The sequence below is a fragment of the Vicugna pacos genome, chromosome 8 (genome assembly GCF_048564905.1).
Source record: "Vicugna pacos chromosome 8, VicPac4, whole genome shotgun sequence".
In the NCBI taxonomy this organism is placed as follows: Eukaryota; Metazoa; Chordata; class Mammalia; order Artiodactyla; family Camelidae; genus Vicugna; species Vicugna pacos.
Window position 1 is genome coordinate 60,590,232 of NC_132994.1, and position 18,576 is coordinate 60,608,807.

Genomic DNA, 18,576 nt, shown 5'->3' on the forward strand with positions numbered 1-18,576 from the left:
CGATAGTGTTTCTTTCAGTGCCGGTAACAATTTAACATCAAAATAGAGGGCACATTTAACAGTAACTGAGTATTACTCACATTTTGAGTAGTTTCACTTATTAAGCTTTGTTTCAGAAACAAGTAGATTCCCCACATGAAAACAGCCATTGAGATTAAAAACAGTTTTTTCTTTAAAAGGATTTTCCCCATCATTTTGCTGTTAAAAACCTTTTTAGAAATAATACCGTTGATCACACAGATTTTGTTTCATGATTCGTACTGTTCTGTGCACCTAGCCCCTTTTGTTTTCAGGGGTGGGCTCCAAACTGGGATGTGGATCATGACAATTTGAAAGATACTATACTGCAGTTTGGGGCGGGGAAGCCTCCAGGAAGTGGGAGTGAACTTCACTTCAAACTGTGTGTGAGGGGTGGTGGAAGGGAGGATGCCGATTAAAATAATAAACAACTGCTGGGAAGACTAGTAGATTACCACACCACTGTCAGGTCCGCAAGAGGAGATGCCAAAGCTGATGCGGCTGCCCTCCCCGGCACACACTCTGCAAAGGGGGCCGTGGGACCTGCTGCTTGAACTTCTCCTCTGGGCAGATAGAACAACTTTTTCGGTAACTTAGTTCTGTGGCACTGACACAGCATCCTTAGGCATAGCCTGACCTAGGGAAACGGACTGAAACTAGCTTGGTGGTTACCATAGCAACACAGGCTGCCGGTGTCTGGGAGAGTGCAAGCTGGTGGCCTCCTGTCCCGTGTTTGGGTGTTTCTTCAGACAAGAGTGCCCTCCTTGCTGTTCAAACTCTACAGAAGTCATGCTTTTTGAAAACTGGCTCCTTATCCAGGATTTTTTTTTTCCTTTTTCTTTCTGAAACCAGTCTGAATGGAGGAAACTGGTAATACTTGGCTCTTTTTTTTTTCTTTCCTTTTTTCTTTTTTTTTTTCCTTTTTTGGCCTCCTCTCATGCAAGTTTCCAGGATATAGCTTCTTTTTTGCTGTGTGTAATTGAGACCAAACTCTAAGCTCGGGGCCCAGGAGAGAACAGTCGTGGGCTGCAGGTCATTAGTGAGGTGAACAGAAGGGGATCCTGGGCTTCCCAGAGAAAAAGGAGACCATGCCAGCCTCGTGGAACGCAACTACCAGAGAACACACAAGCAGGTCTGTTCCTTGCGAACTCCGAAGTCTATGAAATACCGGACCCACGGTGGGGTGGCTAAAATGTCCCAGCGCAAACTGCTGCTGCTCATGGACCATAGCTCAAGGACAAGGCTTGTAAAGGATTTTGCAAAGGATTTTAAAGTATAGCCAGAAAAGATACGGTTTTTAGAAGTTAAACGCTGTTGTCTGAAGGAAGTTTGCCGAGAAGATGTAGGCTTCAAGGGCTACTGGACGATGATTGGTCTGAACTTCAGCTTACGGGAATTGCTGACAAAATTCGAAAAGGTATGCGGAAAGCTGACTTCATGACTGTACTTTCTCTCCTTCCTTTTCTTGTCTTTTTTTTCTCCCACTGTGTATTTAGACAGCAGCAAATCTATTGATTCTGATTATTTAATATAATTTCTAAGGCATATTTGATTTTGTATCCTCTTAAAAAAATTTTTTTTCCAACCAGAGATCAAGTTAGCAATTCTTTCCTTTGGTCAGGAGGGCTTCTTGTGATGCCTGCCAGTTTTAGAATTTCACATCAGAAGAGATCCTTTGTACTCCAATCGGCTGGTAATTTAATTGAAAGTTATTTTGGAAAAAAGGAAAAAAAACCAGCAACAACACTAGGTTTTCATGCCAAAGTCTGACTTCATCAGGCATGGGTTCTGTTTTCCATGCCCTGCAGGTTTATCTCCCTGCAGTGGCTGAGCACTGACTTCTCCACCTCCTTTCTGAAGATTCAGTTCTGAGTGTCAGGAGAGGATGCCTCACAGTGGCAATGGCACGTCTGATCTCTTTTTCTTTCTGGTTGTGTCGGTGTTAAATGTGGAGTGCTCGTGTGCACTGTGGAGCCTTAACACTTGGATCGTTACTTTTGCATTTAGTTATTTTTTTCCATAGGAAAGTTCTTGGCACGTTCTATGATTGAGTCTAGCCTGCCAAATGCTACCTTACATTTATAGTTAAACAAAACAGAAAACCTCAACATGCTGCTCATGGGGCTTCTGCCTTCCTTGGCCTTTGGATGCCGAGCACCTATCTTCTTTCAATTTCCCGTCTTTAAAGAAAAGGAGGGAAAGAGGCAAAGGACTCTCGCTCTGTGCATAAATCAGTTACTTACCGGTTGTCAAAGATGTGGTCAGTGGCTTTCACCCCGAATACCCTATGGTTCATTGCAAGTACAAATATAAGCAAGACTATATCGAGTCATTTAAGGAAAAATGGGCTTTTTCTTACAAAACCACCATTGCCCAAGGAAAAGGGTGTAAAATCGTGTCATTTAAAAAGTTTGAAAGCTTTTCCAAAACAATTGGAGTCATTGCGTGCCTCCTGATGGCAGAAACCATGTAGCAGGAAGAGGATGGAGAGAGAAGAATTCAGCTTCTCCTGGTTTAATGCTCCCTCCTCCCCTCTTCTCTCCCTGCACCCCAACTGTAGTCTAAGGATTGTACCACAGGGCTCATTCTGACCTCTCCCTTTAATACGTTATTAAGCACCTGCATTCCTGAGGGTAAAAGATAGTTCCTGGTTCAACTTGCTCACCATTCAGAAGGGGTGGAGGAGAGAGAGAATACTTTTTTATGGCAGCTGGTAACAGCAGGTGACAAACTTTATGACCATAAAGAGATCTTTTAGCTTGGTTTGTATAGATTTGTCTGTTTCTTCCTAAAAAGGTATAGGGCATATGTTACATGAATAATTCATTACTAAGACCCCCTGAGAGGCAGTAATTGTGGGCAATAGCTAGACTTTTATATTGTAATTGCTGCCATTAGTCTTTAAAGCCCAGGTCAGATACCAGAGGTTAGTAACCTGCTTCAGCCTTTTGGCCACTTCATTGACAGAGTTACAAGTTCTGGTTATATTAGTATGTTTCCTCCTTTAACTCCTAAACCTTAGTATCTGCACATTTCATATTTTTATTTTAGTGGTTGAATTGACAGTAAAAGTCTACAGGCTTAATCCTGTCAAAGGCTTAATTGGAAATTTTTTTTTTTTTTGTGGGGAGGACAAAGAGCAAATTCAAAGCAACAATCTTGCTGCAATTCACAGTCTGTAGTTTTCCAGATATGTTTATTTTTGTGTTAGATGCTTTTATAAAAACCTGTGTGAAAGTTAATCTCTTTGCCATATTTCGTTTGTAGGAAGTTGTCATACATGAATGTGTTTTTCTCCAACTTGAGTCTTTCTAAAAAATCCTTTGTGTATTTTCACAAAAGCTGTCTCACATATTTAGCCTATGCTACGTGGATTCATTGCCAGGAATGTATTATGGAAAGGTACCACTACTTCACACCTCTCAAGTACGACTACCTTCCTGCAACTTGGAAAGGAAGAATGCCATTTCTAGGGAAAGACCAAGGCTTACCACTCTAGGCAAAAGCCACATGATACCTTCAGAAGCTGAGTAACAGTCTGTTTTCCTCAGTGTTAGTGATTCGCTTCTGGAGAAAACACTAAGCTTAGTGGCTTCGCAGTTTTCTTATCAGTAATTGTAATAGTTCAGGCTGATGCTAGGTTACCATAGCAAAGAAGTATTTTGCTCAGTTCCTGAAACCATTTCAGACTTTAAGAAAACTCGAGCACAAGTTTGGGGTAGTGGTGGGTCTTCCAATGGTGGTTAATCTGGAAAGGTACAGACTGATCAGGTCACTGAAATTTCCAGATGACAGCAGATCTTCAGCATAACTTCCAGACAGCAGTGTGTTTGTGGGGTAAATTGGAAGAGGATATCTGGTTGATATTTTTTAATTTTAAAGAAATCTCGTGGTTTTGTGACTGATACTGTGTATCTGTTCATACATGAATGTTTGGCCCACAGCTGAGATCTGTAGTTTGGTTATCTGGTCCCAAAATGCGTGATGCCAGGATGGTGGTTTTCCAGAATAAGCTGGATGGGCAAATTTCATCTGGGACTCGGAGTTCCTAGGGGCCCAGGAGGTAGGAAGCATTCTCTACTGTTTCCTCAAGGTGACAGCTCACCAAAGATCAGGAAACTCCACTGGGAGAGAACCACAGGTGCCCCAACGTGGTCTGAAAGAGGAGACTGGAACTGGAGCGTCTCACCAGGGGAGGATGACCTTGTGGCAAGATGTGCCTGCCAGCAAGCAGGTCCGCATCACCTAGTCAGGAGATGAGGGGTGAGCAGTTGTGACCAGAGTGACCGTATACCTGGTTCAGACTCAGCAGTTGACTGGACACAGCTGATCCACCAGAGCACCTTTCTGAAATCCAACCTATGGGCTGGTTTTATTGCTACCTTGACTTTAATGAATTTTCTCCTTGAAAATACCTCCTGAAGGAAGTATCTGATGGCCTCAGTGTTTGTGAATATACTGTCATACTTGAGCCATCTGCACTGTGTACTGTGTGTTCCATTTATTTAGTAATCACAGAGGAGGAAGTAAGGGACTGTTTTAGCTTGGTGACATTTTGAGTGACTGTTGCTTTTTATTAACTTATGCGGTTCTGCTGCTAGATGATTAATGATAATGGCAGTTCTCTAAGGGGGTTGTGTGTGTGTGTGTGTGTGTCTGTGTAGTACCATTCTTGGTGAATCCTTTGGGAAAGATACTTCCCATAGTGACGATACAGAGCAAAACCACTCAATGCTAAATTTCCTTTATGACATTGACCTCTTTTAGGATGATCAATATTTAAAATTAATCAGAGCCTGTATTTTGCTGTTCAATTTGTAAGACGCAGTAAACTTCCAATTTCAAAGTCTACTCAGTTCTTCAATATTTAGTAAGTATTTATGAAGTGCACAGTATGTACCAGACTTGGCTGAGTTCAAGCGTTGGGTGGATAACAGAGTGGACCTCCCCTCTTTGAATTTACAGTTGAGTAGGAGAATACAGACCTTAAACAAGTCTATATTCTCTGAGTGTGTGATTTAGCATAAGGAGAGGGAGCTGTCGGAGTAACAGGCAGATAGAATCTAATCTGAGTGTAGTGAAGATTTTCCTGGGGAAATTACATTTAAGCTGGGACTTAAAAGATGGCTTTAAGATTAAGGAAGAAACAGAGATTGTGTGCTGGTGTCTGGGTATGTGGGTGGGTGTGTGTTGTGGGAAGAAACTGAGAGCTTTCTGGGCCATAGGAACTGCTTTTACACAGGTCAGGAGTTGAAGAGTTGGATGCCCCAGGATTGTAGTTTAAAACACTTAAAATACAAAAACCTTTGACTGGGTGTTCAGACCCGTTCAATTTTAGTTATACAATCTGATTTGGGGAATTAAGGTGGGGCAATAGTTTGATCACATGGAAACATTTTAAAATATCTGTTCTTAAGAAACTTGTGTTCATGTGCAGATCAAACCTGCTTATATAAAGTGCACTTCAGAAGGAAAGCCACTGTATTTTAATTCACTAGGATTTTAGTGTGTTTAAGTAGCAATTGGTATAGAGTCGAGGATTTGGAACATTTTTTGTTGTTGTTGTGAAGAATATTTTTCCTAATAACGGTGTTTGCTATGTTGGAATTTAAAATGTAGTTTGTTGATTGATATCATTTCAAGTTAGCTTGTTCAAATTATCTTGGAAGTGCAGTTAATTGTAAATTTGTTCTACTTAGTAATTTAACATTTTTTCTACTCTGTTGTCTAACGTATGTTTATATCCCAGATAATGGGAGCAGAAGATTACTGGCATTGATTTCCTACTTTATACATGTTACTGTAGATCAGGTGACACCACTTTCTTTTGTTTTTCAAAGTTTGATTCCATAATTATTAATAGAGTGGTTAAAAATGAGATTCATTGTTGAAAGGAGAGGTAGTTTATAATTAATTGAATGATTTGTTGACATTAATTACTACAATTAATTGACTGATTAATTGTAATTACTCACTTTCCCAGAAGTCTCACAAACTGTCTCAAAGCATATTTACATAGCAAATAATGACTGATGGTATCACTTAGTTGTATAATTTTCTTAGGTAACACCTGACTAGTTTTTTAGAAAGTTATGACCCCTCATCTTCAAAACCTGAAACTCTCGCAGTGATCCTTCTGAGCTCCTGAGAACTGATCCTAAACTGGTCCTACTTTTGAAAGGAACAGTAGATTTCCTTTTCCCTAATGGTTCACTTTGTTGATTTAGCCTGAGCCTTGGGATATAGCTGGGAAGTCGTTGCTAACCTCACTTCTTCACCTTCAGAGAAGAGGTCAGGACTCCTTAAGAGAAAACATTGCTCTGGCTGTGTAGGGTTAGGTAAATAGGCCCTGCAAAAATAAACCACAGTTATGTCAGCAAGGCCCAAAGAGGATGAATCTGCTCTAACACCAGTTTAGTTGTTGAAGACTTCCTAATGGAACTATTCTAAATCTCTGTTTCCTGTCAGAGGGTTCGGACAGTTCTGCTTATTATAATCTAAGGAAATATTTTTGATTACATACAGCTACTACTTGATTGTAGAAACATTATAAAGAAAATTTATGTGATATACATTATAAGGTATTTGCATATGATACCTCTGTGGGTGACGTCATTAAAGAAATGTCCAATTAGGGCAAAACTGATATTAAAATATCAATTATTAACTAAGTAAATAAATAAATGTTTTCCTTTATTTGTGAAGTTTATTTTGACCTGGGTAGTGGGTGTTGTATAAAAAAGATTAATTGTTGATCTGTGAACCTCTGTAAATTTCTGCAAGGTTCTTCCCAAAGTGTGCGCCTTAGGCTTTTGACAGTGTTTTATTTGGAGAAATATGTAGTCCTCTTATTCTGACCTCTAACTTTCCTTAACCTTCTACATTATGCTTACATTGTTTGAAAGTACATTTCAAACCTTTCAAGTGAATCTTGAAAATATTTCTTCTCGTCTGTTTTCAAATGTTAGTTTAACGGCTTGAATACCTTGCTATGGCCCCTCTGTGCACATGACTGGCTTATGTTAAATGCTTGGAAGAGCATTGCTTTGTGCTTCTAGATGGACTACATTCCCATAACTAATTATCAATAACCATTTTGTGTTTGAATGTTTATTTAATGGTTAGAAAGGCTTTCAGGTGACAGAGGTAAGCATTAGTAGGGCAAGTCTCCCAGCTGTGCAATGAGAGTAAACCCTCTTTCACAGAACTTTAATTTATTTTAGCATTTGATGGTACATCAGGGTCATGATCTGACAGCCTCCCATGCTGGCATCTTGACTTTAAAACCAGTGCATCATTGCACAGTGATCTGTGAAGGAGCATGATTCATTAACTGCGTGTAATTCTGCATTTCCAGTGCAAAGCTTATTCAAGGCTTTGCAGTGCAGTCTTGTAAATAATTTTAGGTTCTCCATGTTACATTTTTTAAATGAAGAGATTAAACAAAATGATTACTACATTTCCTTCCAGTTATTTCTCTGGTGTTTCCTGGCACTTCAGTGGTTAATATGCCAGTCAGTCAAGATGAACTTATTTATACATTTTTTCATGCATTTGTATATCTCTCTCTCTATCTGTCATCTATCTGTGTCTATTTTTCATTAGGGTTAATCTGTGTAACAGAGACTCTGAAGGATGCAGAAGAAATATTATTTCTTCTGATTTTGTGTCTTTAGGAGCTTTTTCTATATTTGGCCAAATAAATATGCCACCAAGTGTTAAATAAAAAAATAATATATTCTGATTTCCTTTTCTTCGGTCATTTTCTGGTGGTTGATTTTCTTCTTAACTTTTGATGAGGCTCATGTGTGGAAGGTTTTCCATATATTGCAACTTAAATTCCAACATGAAAAAAATTCACTGGTGGTACTTCTAACCAAAACTTTATAGAAATATTTATAATCATGAACTGGGCCGGTAATGTAGTTCTGTTTCACTCCATTTGTTATTGTGGCCGGACTGCAAAAGACATCACCTGATCTAATGTGAAGAGCCAAATTTGCTTCTTGCTTTTGGTATCCAAATTTCCTAGTGTGGTGGAATGCTCTCCTGAAACTGAGAAAGCTATTTATGAATCTTAATGTGCTTCTGTCTTTCTGTGTCTCTTGCATATGAAAGGAAGCAAATAAGTCAGGCTACTTCAGGAAGTTGTGGTTTAAAGTTTCCTGGTGATTTTGGGTGTGGTCCAGTGATGATAATGTTTAGGAACCTATGCAGGAAATTAGAGGCCAGATTCTCCTTGGCAACACAGAGCAAAGAGAGGCTTTGCTTTCTCTGTTGTTGAGCTTCTTGAGAAAGATGACTAGCACACGTATTTACTACCCAAGTTTAAAACTGTTGATCTTTTAATGTCTCTCTTTAGATGTCTTAAAATGCATTTCAGGACACAAAAATAGAACAGTTCAATTCTAAGGGATAAGACTATGTTGTTCAGGAGATGGTATCAAAGAATATTTCAACAGAACTTTCCTTTTCTTTTTCTTTTCTGCTGAGAATTTCTATTTGAAACACCACAAGCTAAGATTATAACTAGATTGCCATTTGCATACATAATGTTGCCCAACTTGAGAACCTTGAATCAGTATCTGGCTCTGCTTTCCCTGCTCCACCATCAGTGTCTGCTCTGCACTCTCTGGGATTGGGGTGCTAGTAAAATGCAGAAGAGTCCATAAGCGCAGAGTTTTGTTCAGGGGTTAACTCTGAATTTAACTCTGAGTTAACAATAAAAATTGTACTATGCAGGGAGACCTGATCTGGCTTTGTCGTCAGGGTCAGATAACCCAGGGATTGGTTGGCTTGCAAGTTTGGAGCATAAATTTTGCAGAAGCTGTCCATCAGACTTTGTGTCCACCTCTCCCACTTCTCAAATATGACCCTATTAATGTCATGTTAGGTGTCACATATCTTCCCATAAGTTACAATACAGCAGTTGTTCCCCTAACCTCCTGTAAGTGATACTTTTTTTTACCAGTAGGTCTGTAGATGCTTGAAGAACAATCACTTTGATGCTGGCCCGAAGCCTTGGTTCTTGGTGGAATACATGGATTGCTTATCAGGAGTGAATTCTAGATTAACAGCAATACTCTGAGTTTTTGCAGAATTTCTGTTTAGATTTTTATTGCGCTCATGTAGAATTGAAGAAACTTAAGAATGAGGCTTTTAAAGGAAAACTGATGAGAAGTTTAACAAAACTGTATTATTTAGGAGTTTGCTCTCTTTTTACTAATTCAGATTCATTTCCTGAAACATAATTTTTATTTCTGATCTATGTTGCCTTAATGTGCATTACCAGTTAATGCCATGGGGACTCACCCTACACCTTCACGGCTCCCTCTGGTGTCTGTTTTTCTGTTTGTAAGTTCATACTTGGTTGTGGGATGGTAGTGGCTGTCATACTAGAGTTAGAGTTAGCTACACGTCCCATTTACTCATGAAGAAAAGGTGATCGCCAAATTAATGCAGAAAATTGTGTTGACAACCTTATAATGAGATAATATTAAAATACAATTGATAAGATCCTCTGTATTTCGAAATTTAAATGTCTTATATTTATCTAATTACAAAAAGAGACTCTTCTTTATAGAAGGTTGGAAACTCAGAGAAGTATAAAGAATAAAACTAAAATCACCTTTAATCCTCTTATACAGAGATCACACTCTTGCTTTATTTCTTATAGTGTTTAATTTGTGTGTGCAATGATTTACAAATACCTATGCTAATTTAAACACTTCCTTTAAAAATTAGCGTATCATAATATATAGTTTTATATCCTCCAATTTAAAACTTATTAATATATTAGCATTAATGGATTATGATAGCTTTTACTTTAAAAACAATCAACAATATGATAAATGTGTTTATACATAAATCTTCCTAGGATAGGTTATTTCAACAGCTTTAAGGCTTTTGATGCAAACTGTCAAAATGCTTCCTCAAAGTCTGAACAAATTTTTATTACTAATTTATAAAGATTCTTATTTTACTTAAACTATATACAAATTTACTTTATAAAAATGAACAAAATACTTTCCCTTTTAATGGAAGGAATATTATTTTGTCATTTTTTATTTCTTAATGAGGATAAACATTTTTATGAAAATGCTTTTTTAAATTTTAGAAATAAATTTTATTAGATTGAAAGGGTGAACTATAAGTTCATCTAAATATAAAAAACATTAAAATTATGTAATACCTCAGTGACTTCTATAAAACTTCTTATTTTGAGGGAAGTTTTGCTTATGTGGAAAGGGGAGAAGGAATTTGTTTGGACATTAATTAATGCGAAGTTCAGTGATTTGGCAACAATAATTGTATAAAATTTCAAGTATTTGTCATTGAATTTGAATATCTAACTAGCTGATACATGAAATTTATATTATAACACATTCTGTTTTTAAGAATGGGGGAAATCAGCGTCTTAAGGATTTGAAAACTATTATATTCAGTGTAGGAATTGTGAAAACATTTAAAATTTGTTATCATGTAAGGTGAAATTAACTGTTTTCCTTTTTAAAAACTCATCTGTGGAATATCAAAAAATAAAGCTGTGTTTGGTAACGTTGACGGCAGCATCTTACATTTTCATTATCTCTTTGCCTTTTTCTCTTTAGGACATCCAGGCAGAAATTGACGCCCACAATGACATATTTAAAAGTATTGATGGAAACAGGCAGAAGATGGTAAAAGCTTTGGGAAATTCTGAAGAGGCCACTATGCTTCAGCATCGACTGGACGATATGAACCAAAGATGGAACGACTTAAAAGCAAAGTCTGCCAGCATCAGGTCAGCATTGTCAGTATCAGAATAAAAATAATGGGGGTGGGAGCTTATGATTTTTGTATATCAGGACAAGAACAGGGAGCCTTACTACCATGCTACTTTTTCAGAAATGGTTTAAGATTTAAATGCAAAGCCTATTTTTTTAAGTTAGTTTTATCTCCATTTACATCCAGTGCCCCCTGCCAACTGTTCCTGACTATTCGCACATTTGCATATCATATTTTAAACCTAATAATAATGATATCAGTGTTATCAATAACATTACCAGTACCTGCTAACTGTTGTTTACATTGACCAAGTACTGTATTAGGATCTTTACAAACATTGCTTTATTTAGTATTCGGAAAATCCTAGTGAAATGAATAGTAAAATCCTTTTTTACATGAGGCAACCGAGTTTTAATGAATATAAAGAATTTGACAAGGTGTTGAGCCAACAAATGCCACACCAGGATTTGAATCCAGATCTTTTTGACTCTGGCAATAAACGTGTTTTTCTTCATCATGCTATTTGTAAGTCCAATTTGAAGATGTACTTTTAGAAATTAAGTATCACTTATGGACACTAAAATGGAACACTGATGATTTCACATCTCCATTTGGAGAAAGTAAAGTTAAATAAGGATGAATTTGAGGACCAGAATGCTAAGAAAGGACCTTGAAGAAAGAGCTATTGTGACAATTATCATTGGGAGTTTAAAACATTTTAGAGTTAAATTTACTAGATGGCAGACAGCACCTAACTGGGTATAAGTTTAGTGGAAACTGACTGAGAACATGTTGTTAAGCAAAGAGATAAAAGAAAAATGTTGGTAGAAAGACCTAGCTCTAGCACCTGGGTCATTTCTTAAATTTTAAAGTTCAAAAATGGTATGATATACTGAAAAATGTACAACCTTAAACCAAGTGATTGTGAATTTGACTCTGACTTTACTATTTACTTACTGATCTTGGGCAAGTCATTTGGTCTCTTTGAGCCTTGGTTTTCTCTTTTGCAAAATGAAAATATAAATATTTAACCCACATGATTGCCGTGAAGATTGACTGGGATAATCTGACAGTCTCTTAATCTACTTAAGAAGGCTGTCTAATACAGCCTTTAGTTTATTTTTTCCTACATGAAGGGACTCAGCAGATCTGCTTCAACTGATGTTTGGATTTCACAGAAGTGCTCCATGGAGTGCAGACGTCTTCAGTGATTATTTATTTATTGTGAATAAATTTTTTAAATTTTTTTCTTTCTGCAGAGATAATCCTGAAAGATTTTTATTCTTCTGGGGGCTCATAAAGGGAGATTTGCACTTCTTTTCACACTTAAAGAAAGGGGGTAATGTAGAATGACTGTGGAAACCTCTGTGTAAAGATTCTGGTGGAAATAATGTAAGCATCAACCAGCTACTCTTTTTTAATAAGAGAGGAAAATTAGGGAGTATGGTACAGTGAGAGAATATACTTATACTTGCTTAAAATTGGATTTTCAACTGGCTAGATCCCATTGGATTTCACCTTTCTGTTCCCCATAAATATAAATAAATAAAAAGATTTAAAGTGTTAACTAGTGAAAAACATTCACTGAGGTGCTGAAAACCAACTAGTCTAACAAGCTAAAAGCCATAGAGCTGGCCCGGTAAAGATTATACACGTGGTACTGGATTTTGAGAGTTTGGGGGATGAGTTCTTCAGGAAGGAGAATTTAACGAAGGCTTGCCTCATAAACAGATCATTCCAAATGGAAAGCTCCAGACGAAAAAAATCTTTGGCCGTTCATAGATGTTATTGACTAAGCCTATCAAGTCACTTTTTTTCCTAACCTGGAAAGAAAGAACTCATAAATTACAGTTGGAATATTATCTGATAAATACTGTTATTTTTTAGAAGATGGGAGAATAAGCTTTGCCAACAGACTTCTGCATCAAGACAAATCATACGTTCCAGGAAAATGTGTTATTAATGTAATGTTGAACTAAAATAATTTTTAGCCTCATTCCTCATCTCTGCAGATTCAAACATTTTTTCAAGCATTTCGTGAGATATTCTAAGTTTAAGGCATTCCCTATCATAAATAAGATATGATCCTTTCCTCTAGGGCAGAACACAGTTCTATTCGGGTTAAGATGGGTCCAAAGGAGGAAGTAGTTACTTTCACTTCAGATGCACATCAAAGGCTTCATAAAAGAGATGATTACTAAGTTGAGCCTTGAAAGATGTATAGTTGTCCCCAGATAGACTGGGTGAGGACTGGAGAGGGATGTCTAATCAGGACTCTGGGAACAATAGTGTGTTTTCACCGAACAGTTTAGAAGTTCAGTCTGGCTGAGGATAGAAATTGCTGGTGATGTAGCAGGGAAAGATAGTAAGTAGAGAAAAAGGTGAAGAGGGAGGTAGGACACAAATCACAAAACGCCTGTGTGCACCATGCTCCATTCCACCGGTGATGCAATCTGAAATCATTTAGATAACGTGATTAGATTTAAGCTTGTGGAAACGTCTCTTCCACACAACTATGGAAGATGCATTATTAAATGACCAAAATTCTGAAGACAAGGAGAGCTCTTGAGAGAACCTTTCAGATAAATACCCAGGAGTGGAATTGCTGGATTATATGGTAGTTCTATTTTTAATTTTTTGAAGTACGGTTACACTGTTTTCCATAGTGGTTGTACCAATTTACATTCCCACCAACAGTGCAGGAGGACTTCTTTTTCTCCACACTCTCACCAATACTTATTTTTGCCTTTATTTTTTAAAAAAATTTAATGGAGGTACTGGGGATTGAACCCAGGACCTCATCCCTGCTAAGCATGTGCTCTACCACTGCCCTATACCCCCACTTCCATTTCTTGTCTTTTTGACTATAGCCATGGACAGGTATGAAGTGATACCTCATTATGGTTTTGATTGCATGTCCCTGATGATTAGTGATGTTGAGCATCTTTTCATGTGCCTATTAGCCACCTGTATATCTTCTTTGGAAAAATGCCTATTCAGGTCCTCTGCTCATTTTTTAATCAGATTGTTTGCTTTTATATTGAGTTGTATGAATTCTTTCTATGTTTTGGATATTAACTCCTTATCAGACATATCACTTTCAAATATCTTTTCCCATTTCGTAGGTTGCCTTTTCATTTTGTTGATGATTTCTTTCTCTGTGCAAAAGCTTTTCAATTTGATGTGACCCCATTTGTTTATTTTTGTTTTTGTTGCTTTTGCCTAAACAGACAAATCCAAAAAAAATGTTGCTAAAACCAATGGAATGTATAGATGTTTTCTCCTAGGAGTTTTATGGTCTCAGGTCTTACATTTAAGTCCTTAATCCATGTTGAGTTTGTTTTTGTATAAGGCCTGAGAAAATGGTCTAGTTTCATTATTTCACATCTAGCTGTCCAGTTTTCCCAACACCGCTTATTGAAGAGACCATTTCCCCTTTGTATAGTCTTGCTGTTTTGTTGTGGATTAATTGACCATATGTGCATGGGTTTATTTCTGGGCTCTCTGTTCTATTCCATTGGTCTATGTGCCTGTTTTTGTGCCAGTACCATACTATTTTGATTACTGTAGCTTTAGATACTGATCCAAAGAAAATGAAAACACTAATTCAAAATGATACATGCACCCCTCATGTTCATAGTAACATTATTTACAGGAGCCATTATATGGAAATGAGCTACACGTCTATCGACAGTTGAATGGATAAAGAAGATGATATATATGTGTGTGGTGTGTGTGTGCATATATGTGTGTGTGCGCGCGCATGCACACGCAAGCACACAATGGAATGTTACTTAAAAAAATGAAATTTTACCATTTGTGATAACATGGTTGGACCTGGAGGATGTTATATTCACTGCAACAAGACAAATACTGTATATTTTCACTTATAAGTGGAATCTAGAAAATTTTTTTAAATGAACCAAAAAAACCAGAAGCAGACTCGTACATACAGAGAACAAATTAGTGGTTACCAGAGGGGAGTAGGGTTGGGGGAAGGAGTAAAATAGGTAAAGGGAATTAAGAGGTACAAACTACTAGGTATAAAATAAATAAGTTACAAGGATGCAATGTACAGAACAGGGAATAAAGCCAATATTTTATAATAACTTTTTATGAGTATAATCAATAATAATATTGAATTACTATGTTGCCCACCTGAAACTAATAATATTGTAAGTCAGCTATACTTCAGTAATAAATGAACAAACAAACCAACCCTTTCAGTATCTAGGAAGGGGAAGAGAGACTGAATAGATACTTAGTTCACATTGTTGAGGCACTGGTGAGACATCCAGAAACAAGTAACCAGTAGCCACTGGACAGGTATCTCCTTTTCAAAAGAGAGCTGTAGACCAGATAGATTGTGAGGTGGGGGTATCCAGGTAGAGGTGGCAGGTGAGAATTGTGAGTAGGCAAGCGGGGGAAGAATTAGAAGAGGATAGAGCAGAGAATCCAGAAACTGTAACACATGAAGAATAGGTGAAGGAAAGGGAGACCAGCAAAGGAACCTGAGAAGTGACTGCTCTTGAGGAGGGAGGAGGACCAGAACAGTGTTGTCAGGAGCCAAGGGCACAGTTAATAGTGTTGGCTGCCTGAAGGAGTGGGGAAAGATCAGGGCTGCCAAGTCCAGGAGCAGTTAGAAGGGCTCTGGGGGACTTTTTGCCAGGGCTGTTTTTCGGTTGAGGCAAAAATCTGATCGCAGAAGACTGAGAGTCAGAGCGGGGAGTGCGGAGTGGAAATAGAATTATGTCCATTTTCTCAAGAAATAGAAACCAAGTCTCATTTTCTCAAGTTATCCTGCAGTGAAAGGAAGGGAAGAGAGAACATACTGCTGTAACTGTATTACTGTACATAACAGTATCATAAGTTTATAACTGGAGGTCCACATATCTTTATTAACTTGTCTCTGCTTTCAAATAGATTAAATATGTTTAAAGAAATGAATGTTATATTCTTCACTTTTAAGTTCAAAAATGGGCAAAACAATTATTTTAACATATTCACTATTGGGTATTTATAAAATATATATACTATATATATAAATTTATATGTGGTGATGGATGTTAACTAGACTTATTGAAGTGATCATTTTGCAGTATATATACATCGAATCACTATGTTATACATCTGAAACTAGTATTATATGTCAATTATTTCTCAACTTAAAAAGATAAAATAGTTTATTATTCTTAGTAATGGGCCCTCATATAGGAAGCACGCCTTGGAGAGGAGTGGTACAGAATGCACTTTAAATAGAGTTATATTTTGGAGCTAGACTGCCTGCATTCCAACATTGGCTTTGTCTCTGGGCAACTCTGTAACTGTGGGAGGTTACTTAGCCGATTTGTACTTCCTCATGTGTAAAAGAGGAATAATAAAGTAACTTCCAGGGGGAGGGTATAGCTCAAGTGGTAGAGTACATGCTTAGCATACACAAGGTCCTAGGTTCAATCCCCAGTACCTCCTCTAAAAATAAAATAAGTAAGTAAACCTAATTCCCAGTATCTCCTCTAAAAATAAATAGGTAAACCTAATTCCCTCCCCTCTTAAAATAAAATAAAATATAAAAAAAAAACTTCCTTAGAGAGTGATCATGAATAGTTGATATAATTAGCCTATATAAAGTACCTAAACCAGAGGCACATGATAAGCATTCAATAATTGTTAACTATTATTACTATTATTATTATTATTATTATTATTATTACTCTCATTGAATTACTGTTGTTTGACACTAATTAGTTCAAAAGACATAGAAATTCTCCCTACCCCATTTTCTTTTTTTTTAAACGTTTTTTATTGATTTATAATCATTTTACAATGTTGTGTCAAATTCCAGTGTAGAGCACAATTTCAGTTAACCCTACCCCATTTTCTTAGTCACTGATATTGGGAATTTCTGAGAAGGTCCCCGACAAGTAGCAGCCTTCTTTCCTGGCTGGATTCTGAGGAAATGTGAAACAAAAGTATGGGCAAGTAAGAACAACAGTGTCATGTTCGTTACTGACAGAGGCCAGGCTGGAGGAGTAGCTTAGAGTGAGAGCCTAACAGGGCTGTTAACTGAACCCCAGAAGGAGGCAGAATTGGGCAACGTGGGAAACCGTATGTGGAAGAGTAGGAAAGAACTTAGTCTCTGCAGGTCTGTTCTCAAAAGGGAAAGGTGGGCTGAGCTCAGTGCATCCAGTCACTCCCCAGATTTACAAATCAGATCCCTCACTCCACCTCTACAGGGACAGAGTGAGGAGTGGTGAAGAGGCCAGGGATGTACTTAGTGAGAAAATCCCTTCCCAGGGAGTTGGAGGGGAAAGTGTTCTCATTAACAAAAATGCAGGGTAACCTACCCCCCAGCCACCTGCCCCCTTCTGTCCCTGCTGAACATGATACCTGCTGAGCACACCGTGAACTTCTGCTCCTCCATTCTTTCCTCTCATGCCTCTAAAGTACAGCCTACCCTTGCCCTAGCTTCCATTGTGGACAAATTGTCTGTGTCTTTAATATTTCTGTGAGCTCTCCCACCACTTTCCTCTATAACTGAAAGTTGGCTGTCCCTTTAATTGCCTGTTTTACTAAAAACACTCTTTAATAGAATTCACTTTGCCCGTTTTCCTCACCTGGCAGTCAGCGGGAATATTCTAAATGTTTAACAACCACACAATTAGAATGCCAGCCATAAACTCCCAGTAGGGCGCCAGCAGACACTGGCTGCACAGGAGCCCTGCACCCGGGGATAAGAAGGACAGTTGGCAGCCTCTTTGCTATTTCTTAGGCATTGCTTCTACATCTCTCAACAGTGTCTCCTTAGAAGTGAATACATCCATTATTCTACCCTCTCACCATCTTATTCCTGCTTCCCCCTGATCCGTAGGACACTCTTCTACTTTACTCACTGATTTTGAGCATCTGACTTCCTTTTTATTCTCCATCTTTTCCTTAGGTATCGTCCTTGGTGTTATCTGTATTGATAACGTTTTATAGTTTGACTTCTCGCTTTCTTTTTACTCTATCTGTAAATGCTTTTATCTCTACTTTGTTTCTAAGCCCCATTGATCTGGCCATGCCTGAGACTCAGTTAACATCCCGTGTTATCTTGGCATCCCTGCAGGAGACCAAAGGCAAATTGTTTTCAGAGCACGCAGTTTATTTTACTGTACCCCACCTGGCCATGCACGTCTGAGCGCCATTGGTTTTGCCATGTTAGTTAAAGAAGAGCCCTCTGCTGCAGAGTATCAGAATTGTTCAGAACATCATCAGTAAAACAAGTCTCCTTCACATTAAATTTATGGATTTTATGAAGAGGACCATCTTTATACTATCCTCTAACTTTAAAGTTTTACTCTGTATATATAATTTATCTACAATATTCCAACTAGCGTGTTTAAAAATGTACATTCTCTAATATTTTCAGCTGTGGAATTCCTAGCTTTCTTTTTATTTTTCCTTCTTCTTCCCCAACCTACCCATCCTTCTCCTGATCTTTAGTTACTTAAACCCTTCCTCTTCTCCTCTTAATTAGCCTTTTCTACCCAGCATAGATTTCATAAGCCATTTCAGTACTGTGAGGACCTTAAATTTCCTTGCCGTCTTGAACTTCCTGTTTGCTTTTCCAATCTCTGATCCTTTGATGACCACACTTTATCTCCTGCTCTAAATTTCAGGCTTCCTGGTGTTGCACTAGACATTAGAAAATGATAACATATCTTCTGCTATGATCCGACAGTTTCTGCTTAGAATTGGTGTTGTGATTCTGAATGATTTTCTTTCATATTCATATTCTATCATTTTCTATTC

General features: G+C 37.7%; 1 protein-coding gene across 12 annotated transcripts in view; it reads left to right on the forward strand.

Annotated features, from left to right (window-relative positions):
* UTRN (utrophin) overlaps positions 1–18,576 on the forward strand; it is a 448,326-nt gene that overhangs the window by 293,924 nt on the left and 135,826 nt on the right. For 10 of the 12 annotated variants that reach the window (XM_072965969.1, XM_072965972.1, XM_072965970.1 and 7 more), the window contains one exon: positions 10,629–10,801. In XM_072965969.1, coding sequence (XP_072822070.1) covers positions 10,629–10,801 — 173 coding nt within the window. Of the gene's footprint in view, positions 1–978; positions 1,436–10,628; positions 10,802–18,576 lie in introns of those variants that run through there. The other 2 variants (XM_072965977.1, XM_072965976.1) reach the window with 2 other exon arrangements.